Here is a 15,628-nt window from a genome sequence, read left to right as displayed (position 1 = left end):
ACAAGTAGCAAAAACAGTCAGGTGATTTCCACAAGTATAAAATTTATTTTATCCAAAAATATTTTCGAGTGACAACCTAATATTCAGGGAGCATTCTCTTAAAATTAAACAATTAGGTTTGAACTTTTTATTCTCAAAAGTGAATCTATGAACCTCCCCCCAAAAAATAAGACGAATAAATAACTGTACAGCATGTAGTTAGAAAATAAATGCATTAATGTAGCCCTTAACAGAACAATGCAAAATTAGGGGGATACACTAATTAAGTAGTCATATCTTTGAAGAGTGGATGCTGCAGTGCCTTGGAGGCCGTTATCCTCGTTACTGGGTTTAAATCTAACAGTTTATCGAGAAGGTCGTATACATCATCGGGCGCTTTGTCCCAGCCCATCTCCTGCAGCTCTGCAATGCTTCTGAGTGAGCCTGAGCTCATGCGTTTCTTAGCGGGACTCCCCGCATCCTGTTTGACTTCTGCTGGGTTACGTGAGGCTTGAAACTCAGCAGGAAGTGAGGCGTCATCCCATGATCGCAAACCTCTCAGGGTCTCGCAGAGGATCCTCAGGTCCAGCCGAGGAAGGTCACGACTGCACACTATAGATTTACCTGCATTCAGAAACAAAATAACATTCAGTCAGCTGAAGCTGCGAGAAATAAAATGAAAATGAACATACAACAGGATCCATAGACATCTGTCCACATACCAAACGTCTTAGCAGCCTCCTTCGTCTCCCTAGATCCTCGAATGGTCATGATCTGAGTAAGAGCGATCAGATCGTCACTGGCTTTGAAGAACGGATACCTCCCGCTCAGCAGGGACAGCAATATGACTCCAGCGGACCACATGTCAATAGCTGCAAAGAGGTGTGCTTTTATTAGTCACAATTCATTACGGAAGAACAAAGTTTTACTATGAATCTGTAAAAAGACTTAAAACATAAGACAGCTGAACTAAATATGAAATGTACACCATACAAATGACATTTGTGTTCGATTCACAAGTCAGATGTGGGATATTCCTACTTCATATCTCTTCTGGCCATGGGTATGAAATACAGATTTCCTGATTTGATTCAGTATATTCTGATGTATTTGGGTATATTGACTTGATGTTGATTTAGTAACCACTCCGATTCAATCAGTAACTTGAGTTTGTCATTTTAAAGATTCATTAAAAGAACTAACACATAAGAGTCATTTGTTGGTGAATCAGACTTCAGTGATCATGATGACAGTGTTTGTTGTACAATCATCAGTTGAAAGTGAGTAACATCAAATGGCATTTTATTTTACTTTTCCAAGTAGGAAATTGAAAAATTTCCAAGTTCAATATAAAGGAGCATTAATGCTGAATCACATACCAAATAACAATAAGCAACAAATATTAATGTCGTCGAGTAGCTTTACCTGTTCCCTGGTTGGGGCACTTGGTCAGAACCTCAGGAGCCCTAAAGCCTGGGGTCCCAGCCCTCGGAGCCACCTGCTGTTTCCTGTCAAAGCAGTTAAGTTCTTCACTGACTGCACTTTTAAATGAACCCTGTAAAGCCTGACATGTGAAATAATGGTGCCAAATATGTATTTTTTTTTTATTGGAACCGTTTATGAACCTTTAGAACAGGGCTATCAAACTCAGCTCTTAGAGGGCCACAGTCCTACATAAAATCTGTTTGGATTTCACCCATACCTGTAGTTGAAGGGTGCTTTCACACTGGCAGTTTAGTTCGGAACGTGGCACGGTTAGCATGAAAAATCGCTAATATGAACACTGTCATGCGGACCCGGGTGCGCACTGGGGTACCGAGCCCGAGACTACCTGGAGGAGGTGGTCTGAGTTCGGTTGCTCCCGAATCGCGCTGCGGTTCGCGTGAATGTGAAAGCAACACTGACTCGGGTGCGTGCTTGTTCAGGAAGTAAAGTGACCTGCGCATGCGTTTTAGCTGATTATGATGTATTTAGTTAAATAAAACACATGTAAGGGGTGATAGTGTTGATGATTTACCTTGGATACGAGCGAGAGTGAGCCTGCAGTGTATTTGCGCATAGTGCGTGGAATCAGGGCAACAAATATGGAAATCCACTATCTCCTCAAAAGAGTCCGTTTGCAAGCAGCAGAAGGCCACCTTAATCAGCTGCGCATAACAATATAACAAACAATATATTGACCAGCGTTCTGTTTTCTATCATGTGCCGTGCACGTTAGCGATGACGTAATATGCACGCAAACGCACCAGGGTTTGATAGAATCAAGTTGAGTGTGAAACCAGACCAACGCTAACCAAAGCAAACGAGCCCAGTGTGAAAGCCCCCTTAAATAAGCCTGAAGAAATTGATTAGCAGGATCAGGTGCGTTTAATTGGGGTTAAAGCTAAACTCTGCAGGACAGTGGCCCTCCAGGAACCAAGTCCCTGCAGACAAAATATTTTTATTTTAATCTAAAAAAGAAATTTTGCATTTAGTAATGTGGGTGGGCAAAACACATAATGCAGTGCAATACAAGAGATGTACAAATAAACGTTCCTCAAAAGCCTGATGGATATTATTTTTGATGCATTTTAACACGATTTTCCCAAAAGAATGATGGACAAACTAGAAAGTAAACATGAAAAATGACTGACAATATAAAAGTTATTCTTACATTTACTTTATAAAAAACATAATATAAATAAATCTGACTTGATGAGGAGTGTGTACCTGGACAGGCAGATGTTGCAGACGCGGTCGGTCATGAAGCAGTTGCAGGTGAGCATCGGGCTGACGGCAGGGGGTTTGGGTTTCTGATTTAATGGAGCTCTCACGGGGACTGAGCGGTGTTTTGAAGAAACAATCTTACGTGGAATTACCTCCTCTCTTTTTGTTTTTAAAAGCAATCCCTGAAACACAATCCGACAGGTAAAGAGCTGATAGTTATTCATGTGTCAGATGCAACCAGTGTGAGAAAAGACGCTAACCTCAACTTTGTCAGTGCCAGGTTTATGAGAGTTTGTGCCGTTTATGTTTTTCTCCCCAAATACAGACCGTGGTGCCTTATCAACTCCCAACAGTTCCTTTGAGAGGAAGGAAATAAGTTTTTGACATGAATACGTTTTCTAAAATAAAACAATACGAACATGGCAGAGCAAACCTGGAAGTACAGTCTCCCCCAATGTGACTCATAACCATCATCATATTAAAAACCTAATTCATCTATTTAACAAAGAGACACAGTGCAGACACCTTGCTGTGTTTAATGCGTGAGGGTGGGCAGGGTCTTTTAGCTGGTGCTTTAGTGCTAGACAGGATGGCAGGGTTTCTGGTGTTGGGTGGTAAAGGCACTAGTTTCTGTTTCCCAAGTGATTCCTCAACCATCTTAGACGACCCTCCACCTTTATGAGCTTTTGCTTTCACCACCTTCAGCAGTTCTATCTGCGTATCAGGAGTGCCCTGCGCCAGGCCGAAGTCCACTAGAGTGTACCTGAGGAACGAGAAAGACGGGAATCAGCATGCTTCAGTTAACTTGGATCTATTCAAAGATCCTCCAATCCTAGTTATGTAAATCTCTTTTAATAAAAATAAAGGCAAAACTGTCAGTTTAATGTTGTGCATTTTATTATTATTGAGTTATGTTTTAGTAGTATTGGGGCCCCTGGCCGCAAAAAGTTGAAGATGACCGAAAGTCTAACAGGTTTGGAACAGCATGACAGTGAGAGAAAAAAGGACCTGATTTAAATGTTTTGGGTGAACTACATCTATAAATTCCATTAGGAAAGCACAATATATTAGCACCAAATTGGCTATAAGATATTTTAAAGCTGATTTTGCTTTTTTTGTACATTACTTTGCTATAATCTATCGATCATTTAGCCAGTTGATCAATTGTTACAATTATCTTAATTAAGCAAGAAACTGTGGCAATTACATGTGTATCAGGCAGAGGTACTAGACAAGAGCATTAGGTACATACTCTCTCCTTTGTTGATTGAACAGGAAATTGGTTGGTTTGATGTCTCGATGGATGATGCCAAACTTGTGAATGTGTCTCAAGGCTTTGAGCAGGTGGAAGATGTAATGCTTCACATCCTCAAAACTCAAGGAGCCAACAATATCCTACAAGGAATGAAGACTTTCGGGTGATATCTTGGGTATAGGGCAAACTAGGCTGCGTTTACACTGGCACAACAAATCCGATCTTTTACCCACATCTGACACAGATCGCAATTTGTTGCCCACGTCACGTGTAAACACAAAAATCAGCATGAGATCAGATTTTTTCGCATCCGATCTGAGCCACTTCCAAATGTGGTTTTAAATCAGATACATATCCGATATCTGGACATCCGACCTACGTCTAAACACGCATATCCGATTTCCCTTTGAATTCCAAGCCACCACAAGGCGAGGACGACACGTTTAAGTCACTGAAAGCTACACTTCTGAAAGCTACATTATATTTATCAGCAATGAGGTGATAACTTTGCTGTAATTAAACTAACAAGCTTCCCTATTGGGTTACTCACTCGCGAGCGCTCTCTCTCTCTCTCCCTCTCACTGGTTAATTCATTCGAATTCATTAAAAAAAAAAAATTATATATATATATATATATATATATATATTACAGGGCTACATTATTTCACTTCAGAATACTAGATCTGAGCTGTAGATAAATGGAAATGATCGGTTCTGTCAGATTTTGTGCTGCTAAACATTCATGACAGCTGTTATCTTCTCCATGCTGGCAAATAATCATGATCACATGATTAAACCATCGACATTAATTATATAAATAATTTTAATAGCACGGCCATTCAAAACCAGGGTCTACCATGTGCATAGTAAAACGATCACCGTAAAAACATTTTTGGTGGGCATTAATGTAAACACAGATATCGGATACCAGTCCTGTCTAAAGTGAGTGTAAACAGTCGGGCCAAAAGATCGGATCTGGTCAAAAGATCGGAACTGTGCATTAAGACTTGCAGTGTAAATGCAGCCCTATTCATGATGTGTCATTATTTGGGTTAAAAGCACACATGTGACAGGCATTTACCACAAATGTTTGATGCTCCATGTATGGCATGACAATGACCACGTGATGCTCTTTCCTGAAGCAGTACGTGACTCCCATCACATTTTCTGTTCCTCTGCAAAGGAAGATAAAATAGATTAACTCTGAAACCGAAGTTTGCTCGTTCTAAAATGTCTTACATGGCATGCATCACAGAAAACATTCAAACGAGCGATGAAAGGTCAAAATATGACACGTTTTCATTACTCACCCAGCAACAGTCAGGCACTGGAGTTCAGCAGCTATTCGCACAGGATGACTGGTGGGGATCAGGTGTTTCAATGCAAACATCCTTCTTGAACCGTCGGTCATCTGCGCCTCTGCCAAATACACTGTGCTGAACGTGCCTGTAATCACACAATGATGCAAAGGTTATAACTAAGGTTCATCAAAAAAAAAAAGTATGATTTATGGCCATTCAAAGCTATTCCATCATTAAGTATAACCAGCAAGAAATTGAATGGCAAACCTTCTCCAATTTTATCTATAATACGAAAAATTCGAGACAGCTGTGGCAGAACTTCATACAGGTATGCAATGTCCGTCTCAACATCCCCTAAACAAAGGAGAATCACATTGGTTTAATTATTTAGGTAGAATTACATAATGAAACAGAATTATCTAAAAACTTTGCTAAACAAACAAACATTTCCTTGCGAAATAAAGTAAATTTTGACATACTTTTAAAAAGAGTAAATATTATTTAAATAATACACTGTATTGTACACAATACACAAAATAATATACTTAAGTTAAGTGTGAACTGAATGTAAAGTTTTGCGGACACTTTGCATGTTAAATGAAAATATAGTTTACATTTAAGGTAATTGTTATTTAAGTTAAGTTAATTTAATCATTTAATTGCATTTATTAAATTATTCACTTAATAAATGCAATTAAGTGAACTTAAGAGTGCCCTTTTGACCCACCGGTACATCTTTATATGCAATTTCATAAATACCTCTACTGTCTTTTACATAAAAGTGAATTGTAGGCTATTACACAAATGTACTACTAAGCATTTCAACTAAAATAAACTTTAATGTAATTTCTACTGAAACTTGTATGTCAAGTATTTAAATGGAATTACATGTTTGTCATGACTCATGAGTACATTTAGATTTAAAACACTAACATTCATAGTGAAAAAGGCTCACTCACTGGGGATTTTGTGTCTGCTCCTGCCCTTTTCAACACTTTGATGAGAGCTTCTCTGCCCAGTCGGCGCTGCTTCCATTTAATCCCACAATAACCAGCAGATTCAATAATGTGGGAAAACTGTTGGATGGCATTAGACACTATTAATACTCCTAAACAGCTCAACTGGTAATCTTTTAACTGAATCCTAATGAGACCAAAACACATCAAAAAAGAACCTAAAACACATTTCAACGTCGGAATTTATAATATAGTGTAAGATATATAGTTTTAAAAACCTTTACCTGTTGTTTGTGCTCGAGTTTATGAGAAACACTGTACCGGTAGAGTCGATTGTGTATCCGATGAACAGCTGCACGCACTGGCGTAAACACACAGCTAAGTTACCGCACAAAGTTCATAAGTTATGTTAAGGGCTTATTTTGATATTAAACAGTAAATTCATCACCGTGTCAAACACGTCTATCGTGCAGATAAAAGAAAACGCAAATGTTTTGATAAACACACACAACTAGGTCTAGTTTGAGAGATGTCTTTCTTCCCGACGAACTCCAAGTTCCGCGCTAAAACTGAGACGCAGGTCACGTCACGTGACCACCACCCAGCTAATGCATAGCTTCCCTTTAGCAAAAGTATTAAGTTAAATTATGAAATACATCCATGGCCGATATTAATTCAGTGATGGCTGACATTTTATATGGAAGTTTTCCAACCCCAAACAAACTTAAAATAATACATTAAATGACATTCACAAAATAGCATCTCAAATGATGAATACAATGTTAAATACAATTTAATTTCCTCATTTAATGAATCATAACCTTAATTTTTTTAAAATAAATTAAATACAGTTTGTGTTTATATATTTCATAATTTTAAGGCAACTCAACCACTCAATGAAGGCGTTACATTTAGAATATTTTATTCACTAAAAATTGAAAGACAACTCACGTTTTGTTTTTGTGCTTATGTACTATATTAATGTATATGTAACTATTAATAATTTGCATTGTAAAATTATTGGTGTGTTATTGGACTGAAGATTTAATAGATGGTTTGTGTTGTTTTTTATCTATGGTTTTTATATTGCCCGTTTTAACCATGGTTTTAACGAGATTTTAACGAGATTGAAAGCTTTTATTTTGAAAACCCTTTATCGCTTAGACGCGTATTCTCTTCCGGTGCGAATCAGAAAATTCAGTTTACCGCTTTTTGCCATACTGCGCTGTTCACTGATCTATAATGTGGTCAGTCACGTAAAAAAAAGTGTGTAGCTAGAGTAAGCTAGAGAGTAAATGCACTCTTTATAATCGTTCATATCAGGGTTTTAATTATATACTGTCTATGTTTTAATCATGGATAAATTTGTTGTTCGGATACCAAAGGGCGACAGGGTGAAACAGGAACCAAAACAAGGGAGAAATTACAAACAAGCAACATTAGAGTCCCTGCGGGTAAGTCATTGCTCATTTTACCCTGCCCATCCATCATTCTTCACCAGATTTGCTATATTATTGATGTCTACATTTATTTGTCTACATATTTGTTTCAGAGAGTGGTCGTGATTGAAGACATTGAAAGGTACAAGTCAATCCTTGAACTGCCTGGCCAAGCTAAAGAGAACATGATAGAAGCCTTAAAGGAGTTGGACAAGAAAGTGCCTTCCAAAGAAGTGCTAAAGACTACCAGAATTGGTAAAACTAGCTTGTTCCTTTCTAGTTGCATCCCTGTCTTTTCAAATCAGCCCCATCAAATCAAATACTAACTACCACTTTAATTTGTATCTCTTCAATCAGGACACACAGTTAACAACCTTCGCAAACACTCAGAAGATCCTGAAATCAAGTCCCTTGCGGGGGAGGTGTATAAACACTGGAGGACCTTTATTGAGGAACATGCAAATAAACCTTCCATAGAAGTTCGCTGTGACAAACAGACAGAAACGTTAAGGAGCAATGCCAAGAAACTGCTCTCTGAAGCAATTGCGTTGAAGGTACTAATCCACACAGATGGTTATTATACTTTCATTAGTTTCTTGCTTCATTTAAATTCTGAATGGTATTATTAAATATAATCATGATACAGTTGTACTTCGCATGCATGTTGTGTGATTGTTTTCCTGCCTGTCCAGGTGGAGCATGGACTGGTGGAGAACATTGAGAGGGAGGTCTTCCACCAGAGCTCTCGGCTTGTTAGCGGAGCTTACAGAAGGACTGTGAGGGCTCTTGTCTTTGCTCTGAAACACAAGCCTGAGTTGAGAGCGCAGGTCAAGGACGGCAAATTACCAGTTAATATATTAGTCTGCAATCACAAAAAGAGACCGTAAAGAATGGAAGAATTTAGACTTGTGACCTAAAGGAAATATTGTGTACCCATTTCATTTTTAAAAAATATATTTATCTTTTCTTTTTTTTTTAAATACAGCAGTATGATTTACTCACTGACTTGTAACCATTTTTTAACTTTCCATCTTAAATACAACATTTTACTTTTTTACATCTCATTTGCCAGAATGTTTATTTCCATTCACAGCTACACTGCTGGTCAAATGTTTGGAATAATTGAGATTTTTAAAAGTTGTTTTTGAAAGAAGTCTTTTCACTATGAAAGAAGTCAAAGAGACAGTTTTTACTGTACAGTTGTGAAATCATATTACAACTTAAATAACTGTTTTCTATTTTAATATATGTAAAATGTAATTTATTCCTGAATGCAAATCTGAATTTTCAGCATCATTACTCCAGTCTTCAGTGTCACATGATCCTTCAGAAATCTTTCTAATATGATGATTTGCTGCTTAAGAAACATGTCTTATTATTATCAATGTTTAAAACAGTTTTGCTGCTTTATATTGTTGTGGTAAAGGTGACACACTACCATTTAAAAGTATGATAATTTAAAAAAATATAAATGAATACTTTTGATTTAAGTGACAGCAGAGACATTTATAATATTTTAAAATATTTCTAATTCAAATAAATTGCTGTTCTTTTAACTTTCTATTCATCAAAGAATCCTGAAAAAAAATATCACCGTTTTAACAAACATATTAAGCAGCAACATTGATAATAATAAAAATAATTATTCATAATTGAGCTCCAGTAATAAGTAAGCATCAAATCAGCATATTATAATGATTTCTGAAGGATCATGTGGCACTGAAGACTGGAGTAATGATGGTGAAAATACAGCTTTGCATCACAGGATAAATTACATTAAAATAGAAAGTTATTTCAAAATGTAATAATATTTCACAAATTGTTTACTGTATCCATACAAAATATTTTTTTATCAAATACGAGCAACCTAAGTTAGACTTTTTCCAAACTGGACCGCCAGTGTACATAAAAAAAAAGTATAAAAATAGAGATATATCAAGTCCATATGTATTTATTGTGTGGCGCTCCTATACACCTTATGTAGCTCGCTCGTTGTGTTCTATCTTCCGGTTTCTATTCCCACAACATGAAGGAAAGCTCTTACGGATTTATAAATAAACCGCTCGTTTTATAATCTTCCCGTTCTACTGACATTTGTTATGACATCCGCTTCAAACATAACAATGCTCATGATAACTTTCATTAATGCTACAATAAGTAAATCCACTTCACCAGCTAATTACTCTTCGACAGCGATGCCATAGAAATATACAGAGCTACTTCAAAAGGAAGTTCAAAGGCAAAAGATGGCGGCACGCTTGTTTCTCTGGCCGCGCATAAGGTCTATAGGAGCACCAACCACACAATAGCAATTAACATGAGGATGACGGCGAGAACACAGATACTGATGAAGATGATGTCACTGGTGTCATGCGGTTCACTTTCTTCTTCGACTTTCTTGTTGTTTGATTCCTGGGCCAGGCGGGCCAGTTCATTGAGCCGGATACGTTCCTCAACTGAGATAATGCTGGCCATGGCCACCTTCCTCTGGGCGTCACACTGCACCTCATATTCCTGAATATTCTGCTGCGGTCCATCAGAGAAGTCGATATAAAGCGAGTTGACCAGCATGGTGATGTTTTGACGTTTCTGCAGAAGATAGGACATGAGGCATCATTAATGTTGATTTGAACAAAGACATATTTAAAAGCTTCTATAAGAGATACTGTATCAGACATGTGTTAACATCTGACTTAGACCTAGGGCCGTCACTGAGAAAAGTGTAGGAAACTAGGGGTGTTTTAAGTGTGGTGTCCCTAAAAAAGAAGCTGCACTTTAACCAGTGTCTCTTTATCTTATATACCTGTCCTGCAGTTCCACAGTTGACAAAACGGGCTAGAATTTTGTAGGATGTTTCTGTCAGCTGGGCCGAACAGGATGGATTCCCCAGGTAAATTTTTTCACGGTCCAGCTGAGGTAAAGCCTGTCTGGAGACCTGAATCTGAAACTCAGTTCGTGTGCAGCTTACATTGACTGGCACCACTGCAACACAAAGACAACAACAAAACATCAACTATTCAGGTTGAGGTCAATTAATATATGATATGTAATGCTGTGTTGGAAGAATTCAAAGAATTCTTTAGTACTAGTTTTGAAGAATAAATATGTTGGGGAATAAATGCAATTCTGTTACTAAGTAATGAGATAATCTCAGTAATAAATACATTTTAAAATTCTTAATCAACTTTTTTTGGAGTCATAAACTTAGCCTACATACACACTATGTAACTTTTTAAACAAAAAACTAATTTTAATTAATGAGATGGTGATTTTTAAACCCATCTTCCAAACCATGTGCCCAAATAATACACTTTTAATAACTGTTAATTTTATAACTGTCGCGGCGGATTTTGCGGGAAATTGCGTACATTCTCTCTGTGTAGCCTAGCCTCATATAATCAAAAATTCTAATGTATAATTTTTGGGCTTCGTGTAATTTTGACCCGCGACGGAAGTATTTCTTACAGGTAAGGGAGGAGAGAGGATGGGCAAAGTTTGTTAAGAAAAATTGACCATGGATAATTTAAAACGGTTTCAAAAAACAAACACAAAAACGTAATTTATATGTCCATCCGGATCTCTTAAGATGTTATATATCTGTGTACACCGGTGACTCGAACCACATTCATCCGCACGAGGAGCAGAGCTGAAGCCAACTAAAAAATGTTACAGTATTTTTAACCCCTTGAGGGCCAAATACAAAGTGTAGCTCAAATAACAACAAATATGAGGTATACTGCTATACTCAGTCATTATTATGTATAGCCTACACTCTTGATTGATGGTTCCATGAAGAACTTTTCACATCCATAAAACCTTTCCATTCCACAAAAGGTTATTTATAGTGGAGAAAAGGCTCTTCATATTTTTTAAATGTTCCACACAATAAGAAAAAATAGTTATTTAAAAAACTACACTGAAAGATTATTTTGGGAACTGTGACATTGCTGTGAAAAAAAATATACATTTTGGAACACTGTAAAACAAAATGTTGGTTTAACTTGAAAAAGCAAGTTGCCTTAAAATTTTGAGTTCGTTGTAATTCAAAATTTGAGTTAATTCAATGAAGGAGAATGGTTTAATAAACAGAAACTCAAAATAATATGTTATCTCGAATTGATTTGACAAAAGATAAAAAGTTGTGATAAATCATAAAAATATTTTTTTACAGTGAACCTTTACTTTTAAGAGTGAATGCATTATGTGTAGCCTATGTCTTATGAACAACCAGTCATAGGCTATAACTAAAATACTTGCGTCTATTTGTATACTGAATGTGTTGAATTCTACTGATGTTTTTGATTCACTAAATAAACGTAACGGAACATCATTTGGTTCCCAAAACTGCTTTAAGAAGATACTCACCTCCTATGTAGGAGGCTGTGAAGCCCTTAAAGGCATCGTTCCGGTCAGTGTTGAGAACAACCAATAGTTTATTCCCCTTAGAGGTCAACGATGGAGGCTGTTCACTACCACACCACTGGCCCAACAGAGTGTCAGTCTCGCTGTCCCCATCGTACACAGTCACCGAGTCATAGTTGCACATGTCGGTCAGGCTGTTCCGATCCTCGAGCTCCAGAAAGGTGAAAAACAGCTTGACCCTGTAGCCGGCCGCTAGAGTGATTGTCCAGTGGCAGTTGATGTTATTGGGGTAGATGTTTGGGAAGTGAGGGCTAGTAAAGTTCCCACTGATATTTTTGAGTATTTGCTGGCACTCTCCTTTAAAAAACAGCAAGATCAAGGATTAGACACTTGAAATGTTATTATGATTATGCATCTTGTATGACAACAAGTGTCTCACCAGAGTAGTAGTAGGCTTTAAAACCTCTCCCTCCGATGTTGAAGTCAGATTTGAAGACCACCAGCAGTTGGTTTGATGTGGTGACGGTGTTGGGAGGTCTCTCATTACCGCAGTAATTGCCCAGGTGATGGTGTTTAACAGTGGGGCCATCAAAGAGAGCCACATAGTCAAAGTTGCACCCCTCGTTGTTTTCCAACTGGAAGTCGAGAAACACCAGGCTGACTACACTCTGATTGGACACATGTACTGTCCAGGAGCAGTCGGCATTGTTGCTGTAGTCTTGTGGATGACCTGGGCTTGAGATGACTCCCGAAAGACCGGTCAAAACCCCACCGCACATATCTGATTTAGAGAGAGAAACAAAGTAACTGATGTATAAATTAATGTATACAATTACACACAGTATGTGTGAAAGTGACAGAGTTTACTGGATGCATTTTGGGTTTTTGTGAGAAAAAAACACGCATAGTTTTTAGAATGGCAACCAAAGACCATCGAACCAGATATAACCAGATATAACCATTGCATCATAAAAATGTATGTGTTTATGCATGTAAAATGAATATATTTTCTGTGACTTTATATATTTGTGACTGTTATTGAGGAGTCATGAGTTATAAGTTCAAAGGAATTTAATTAAATCCTTACTGATACTACTGATAATTATGACAAATACTGATAATTATGACAAATACATTCTTATAAATGTTTTATTAAAAAATATTTGAAAACAAGTTCTCATAAATATTGATAACAAATATAGATTGTTCTTGTTTCACAGTGGTTTAGCTGTAGTTCATTTCAATTACATTTTACAATTTTAATTTTGTCATAACATGGTAATATGCAAAACTTTTGAATTGTTTGCATATTTACTCATTAATGAGAAGATATCAGATACAATATGTTTTTTGATAATATTATAGGGTTCACCCAAAAATAAAAAATAAATGTATTACTCACACTCATGTTTTTCCAAACCCGTAAGACTGTTCATCTTTGAAACACAAATGAAGATATTTTAAATTAAATCTGAGAGATTTCTGTCCCATTGCCATCCACAACTACCCCTTTGTCACTTCAAAAAGTTCATAAAGAGATTGTAAAACGAATCCATTTGAATTGAGCGGTTTAGTCCACATTTTCTGAAGAGACTTGATCACTTTATATGAGGAACAGATTGAATTTAGGCCTTTATTCACATATAAATATACATATAAGTTCACATATACGAAAGTCTTACAGGTTTGGAATGAGGGTGAGTAAATGAATTTTCGTTTTTGAGTGAGATAACCCTTTTATGTGTTTAAGTATTATGGTCATGACAGGAGTTGAAAGATTGGATATAACAAGGTTAGTTATGTTACAAGTTATAAATTATGTTATCAAATATATAATGTTGAAGTTTTGTGGCAATACTTCCAAAACAATGTGTATTCTAACCAACTCTGTGCAACGTCTTGTCCCATAGATAGACTTCCATAAGTGGATTACAGTAAACGCAATATTTTTACAAACCGAGGAACGAATCGTAATTATTGTCTGTTGTAATGAACTGCATATTGACTGATATTAAAGCTGCACTCCTCACCTTTCCTATAGCCCACCGAGAAACCCTTGCGTGCGACGTGGCGGTCTGAATGGAAGATGATGGACATGACGTTCCAGGACGAGCTGAACTGAGGTGGAGACACATCTCCACAGAACCTCCCCAGGAGGTTGCCCTCGTCCTCGGAGACGCCGTTGTATATCTTGATGTAGTCGTAAGCACAGTCTGTATGGTATTCCAGCTCAAAGTGTTGGAAGGTTAACAGTACGGAAGAGCCTTCTGAGACCACTATCAACCAGGTGCATTCAGTGTTATAAGGGTACAGGCCTGGGAAATTAGGACTTGACACATTGCCACTGCTTGCAGAGAGGATTCCTCCGCATTTAACACCTATTCAAATATTACATACAGTTGAATCAAAACCAAAGCAACTTCCAATGCATTCAAGACTTACATTTGATCAGTGTGCGTTAGGAATAAATAACGACTTATGAATATACTCGTGTTTAAGACAAAGATGCACAGGCACACACTAAAAACAATCGGAAGCTGCCTTACAAGCTTAAGGAAGAACTGAGGTGTTTACAATGGTACAACATTCATAAGGTGTGCACTTTCACCCATGTGATAGGAAGCCATCCTACCTTTCTTGGAGGTGACCTTTCCAGCAATGAACAAGACATGAATGAAGACATTTATCCTTAAAACCATGTTGTTTCTTTTAGCATGCGGCATTTAAGTTCTCCTGCACTATCCCGCAGGGTTCAGAGAACAGGAGTAAATATTAAAGCTCCTCTTTCTGGAGCAATTGGATAGGTGGTCCACTCTTTGGCGCTCCAACTAAATTTTAATGAGGACTATCAAATGCACGCAGGTGGCTTGTCAATACACTGTTCGGAGAGAAAGCCATGAAATGTTGATGAGTGTATCGTGCACATGGAACAAGTGGTGTGTTTTAAGTTGATAAGAGGAAGGGACACGCAGATGACCACATGTATTACAAGCAGTCTTCATGCTGCAGATGTTTTAAAGTAGACACATTAAGTCTACACACTATTATTATATGCAATTCAACAGGGCAAAGCTATGAAATAGACCTTAGGATTTTAATAATGGGATTGTTGGGCCTATAGGTTAAAATGGGAGGTTTGGGTATTATTATTCAAACAATACAAAAACAGGACTTACTTTTTAATATTAAAACAAGACGCTGATACAAGAACAAATAAAAAAAATAATCTTTAAAAACTTTATATTTTGTTACATGTTACATATTGATTTAAAACCATCAAATGGCACAAAAACTATTATATTATACATTACATCATATTAAAACAATCAAAGCAGACTTTCAAAAACATTTTATTTTACAAATATGTTGATACGCTGATACAAGAACAAAAAATAAATACAAATAAAAAGACAAATACAAAAAAGAATCTTTAAAAAAATGTTATAGGCTACTTTATATTTTGTTACATGTTACATAGGCCTATATGATTTAAAAACCACCAAATGGCACACAAATATTACATTTTATATTATATTGTATTATATTATATTTAAAAAGCTTCCAAGAAGACTTTCAAAATATATTTGACAAATATTTTTGCTACACATACATTGCATTTAAACACCACTA

At 36.9% G+C, this 15,628-nt stretch overlaps 3 protein-coding genes across 4 annotated transcripts; 1 reads left to right on the top strand and 2 right to left on the bottom strand.

Annotated features, from left to right (window-relative positions):
* Nucleotides 1–25: 25 nt before the first annotated feature.
* cdc7 (cell division cycle 7 homolog) lies at nt 26–6,863 on the bottom strand. 2 transcript variants are annotated; one of them, XM_079614253.1, is made up of 13 exons: nt 6,646–6,863; nt 6,482–6,558; nt 6,201–6,317; nt 5,509–5,595; nt 5,251–5,386; nt 5,022–5,115; nt 3,938–4,080; nt 3,211–3,448; nt 2,946–3,041; nt 2,689–2,867; nt 1,405–1,487; nt 702–851; nt 26–603 (listed from the first exon to the last, which is right to left on the bottom strand). In XM_079614253.1, the coding sequence occupies exons 3-13, from the start codon at nt 6,274–6,276 to the stop codon at nt 263–265; spliced, it is 1,623 nt and encodes a 540-aa protein (XP_079470379.1). In that variant the 5' UTR covers nt 6,277–6,317; nt 6,482–6,558; nt 6,646–6,863; the 3' UTR covers nt 26–262. The 2 variants fall into 2 exon arrangements, with proteins under 2 accessions (XP_079470379.1, XP_079470380.1); XM_079614254.1 differs by having other exon boundaries at nt 3,385–3,448.
* Nucleotides 6,864–7,364: 501 nt separating this feature from the next.
* On the top strand, nt 7,365–8,637 carry tceanc2 (transcription elongation factor A (SII) N-terminal and central domain containing 2). Its single transcript, XM_079612270.1, has 4 exons — nt 7,365–7,651; nt 7,750–7,891; nt 7,994–8,190; nt 8,329–8,637. The coding sequence occupies exons 1-4, from the start codon at nt 7,553–7,555 to the stop codon at nt 8,521–8,523; spliced, it is 633 nt and encodes a 210-aa protein (XP_079468396.1). The 5' UTR covers nt 7,365–7,552; the 3' UTR covers nt 8,524–8,637.
* A 146-nt stretch (nt 8,638–8,783) lies between these two features.
* On the bottom strand, nt 8,784–15,355 carry cdcp2 (CUB domain containing protein 2). The gene is made up of 6 exons (XM_079612269.1): nt 14,631–15,355; nt 14,029–14,376; nt 12,438–12,779; nt 12,002–12,355; nt 10,440–10,618; nt 8,784–10,225 (listed from the first exon to the last, which is right to left on the bottom strand). Exons 1-6 carry the CDS (start codon nt 14,719–14,721, stop codon nt 9,920–9,922), a joined length of 1,620 nt encoding a protein of 539 aa, XP_079468395.1. The 5' UTR covers nt 14,722–15,355; the 3' UTR covers nt 8,784–9,919.
* Between the last annotated feature and the right edge of the window lie 273 nt (nt 15,356–15,628).

Source organism: Phoxinus phoxinus (genome assembly GCF_949152265.1).
Source record: "Phoxinus phoxinus genome assembly, chromosome: 5".
Taxonomy (NCBI): domain Eukaryota; kingdom Metazoa; phylum Chordata; class Actinopteri; order Cypriniformes; family Leuciscidae; genus Phoxinus; species Phoxinus phoxinus.
The sequence above is the reverse complement of the archived record's forward strand: the minus strand, read 5'-3'. Positions and strand labels throughout refer to the sequence as shown.

Coding starts and splice junctions, on each gene's coding strand:
- cdc7 (XM_079614253.1), bottom strand. CDS start 6,276: ATGGAAGCAGCGCCGACTGGGCAGAGAAGCTCTCATCAAAGTGTTGAA. Junction 2,868..2,945: donor CTGGCACTGACAAAGTTGAG/GTTAGCGTCTTT, acceptor ATTGTGTTTCAG/GGATTGCTTTTAAAAACAAA. Junction 1,488..2,688: donor TGCAACATCTGCCTGTCCAG/GTACACACTCCT, acceptor CTGCTTTGACAG/GAAACAGCAGGTGGCTCCGA.
- tceanc2 (XM_079612270.1), top strand. CDS start 7,553: ATGGATAAATTTGTTGTTCGGATACCAAAGGGCGACAGGGTGAAACAG. Junction 7,892..7,993: donor GCTAAAGACTACCAGAATTG/GTAAAACTAGCT, acceptor CTCTTCAATCAG/GACACACAGTTAACAACCTT. Junction 8,191..8,328: donor CTGAAGCAATTGCGTTGAAG/GTACTAATCCAC, acceptor CTGCCTGTCCAG/GTGGAGCATGGACTGGTGGA.
- cdcp2 (XM_079612269.1), bottom strand. CDS start 14,721: ATGCCGCATGCTAAAAGAAACAACATGGTTTTAAGGATAAATGTCTTC. Junction 14,377..14,630: donor AAAGGTCACCTCCAAGAAAG/GTAGGATGGCTT, acceptor ATATTTGAATAG/GTGTTAAATGCGGAGGAATC. Junction 10,226..10,439: donor ACTGTGGAACTGCAGGACAG/GTATATAAGATA, acceptor TATCTTCTGCAG/AAACGTCAAAACATCACCAT.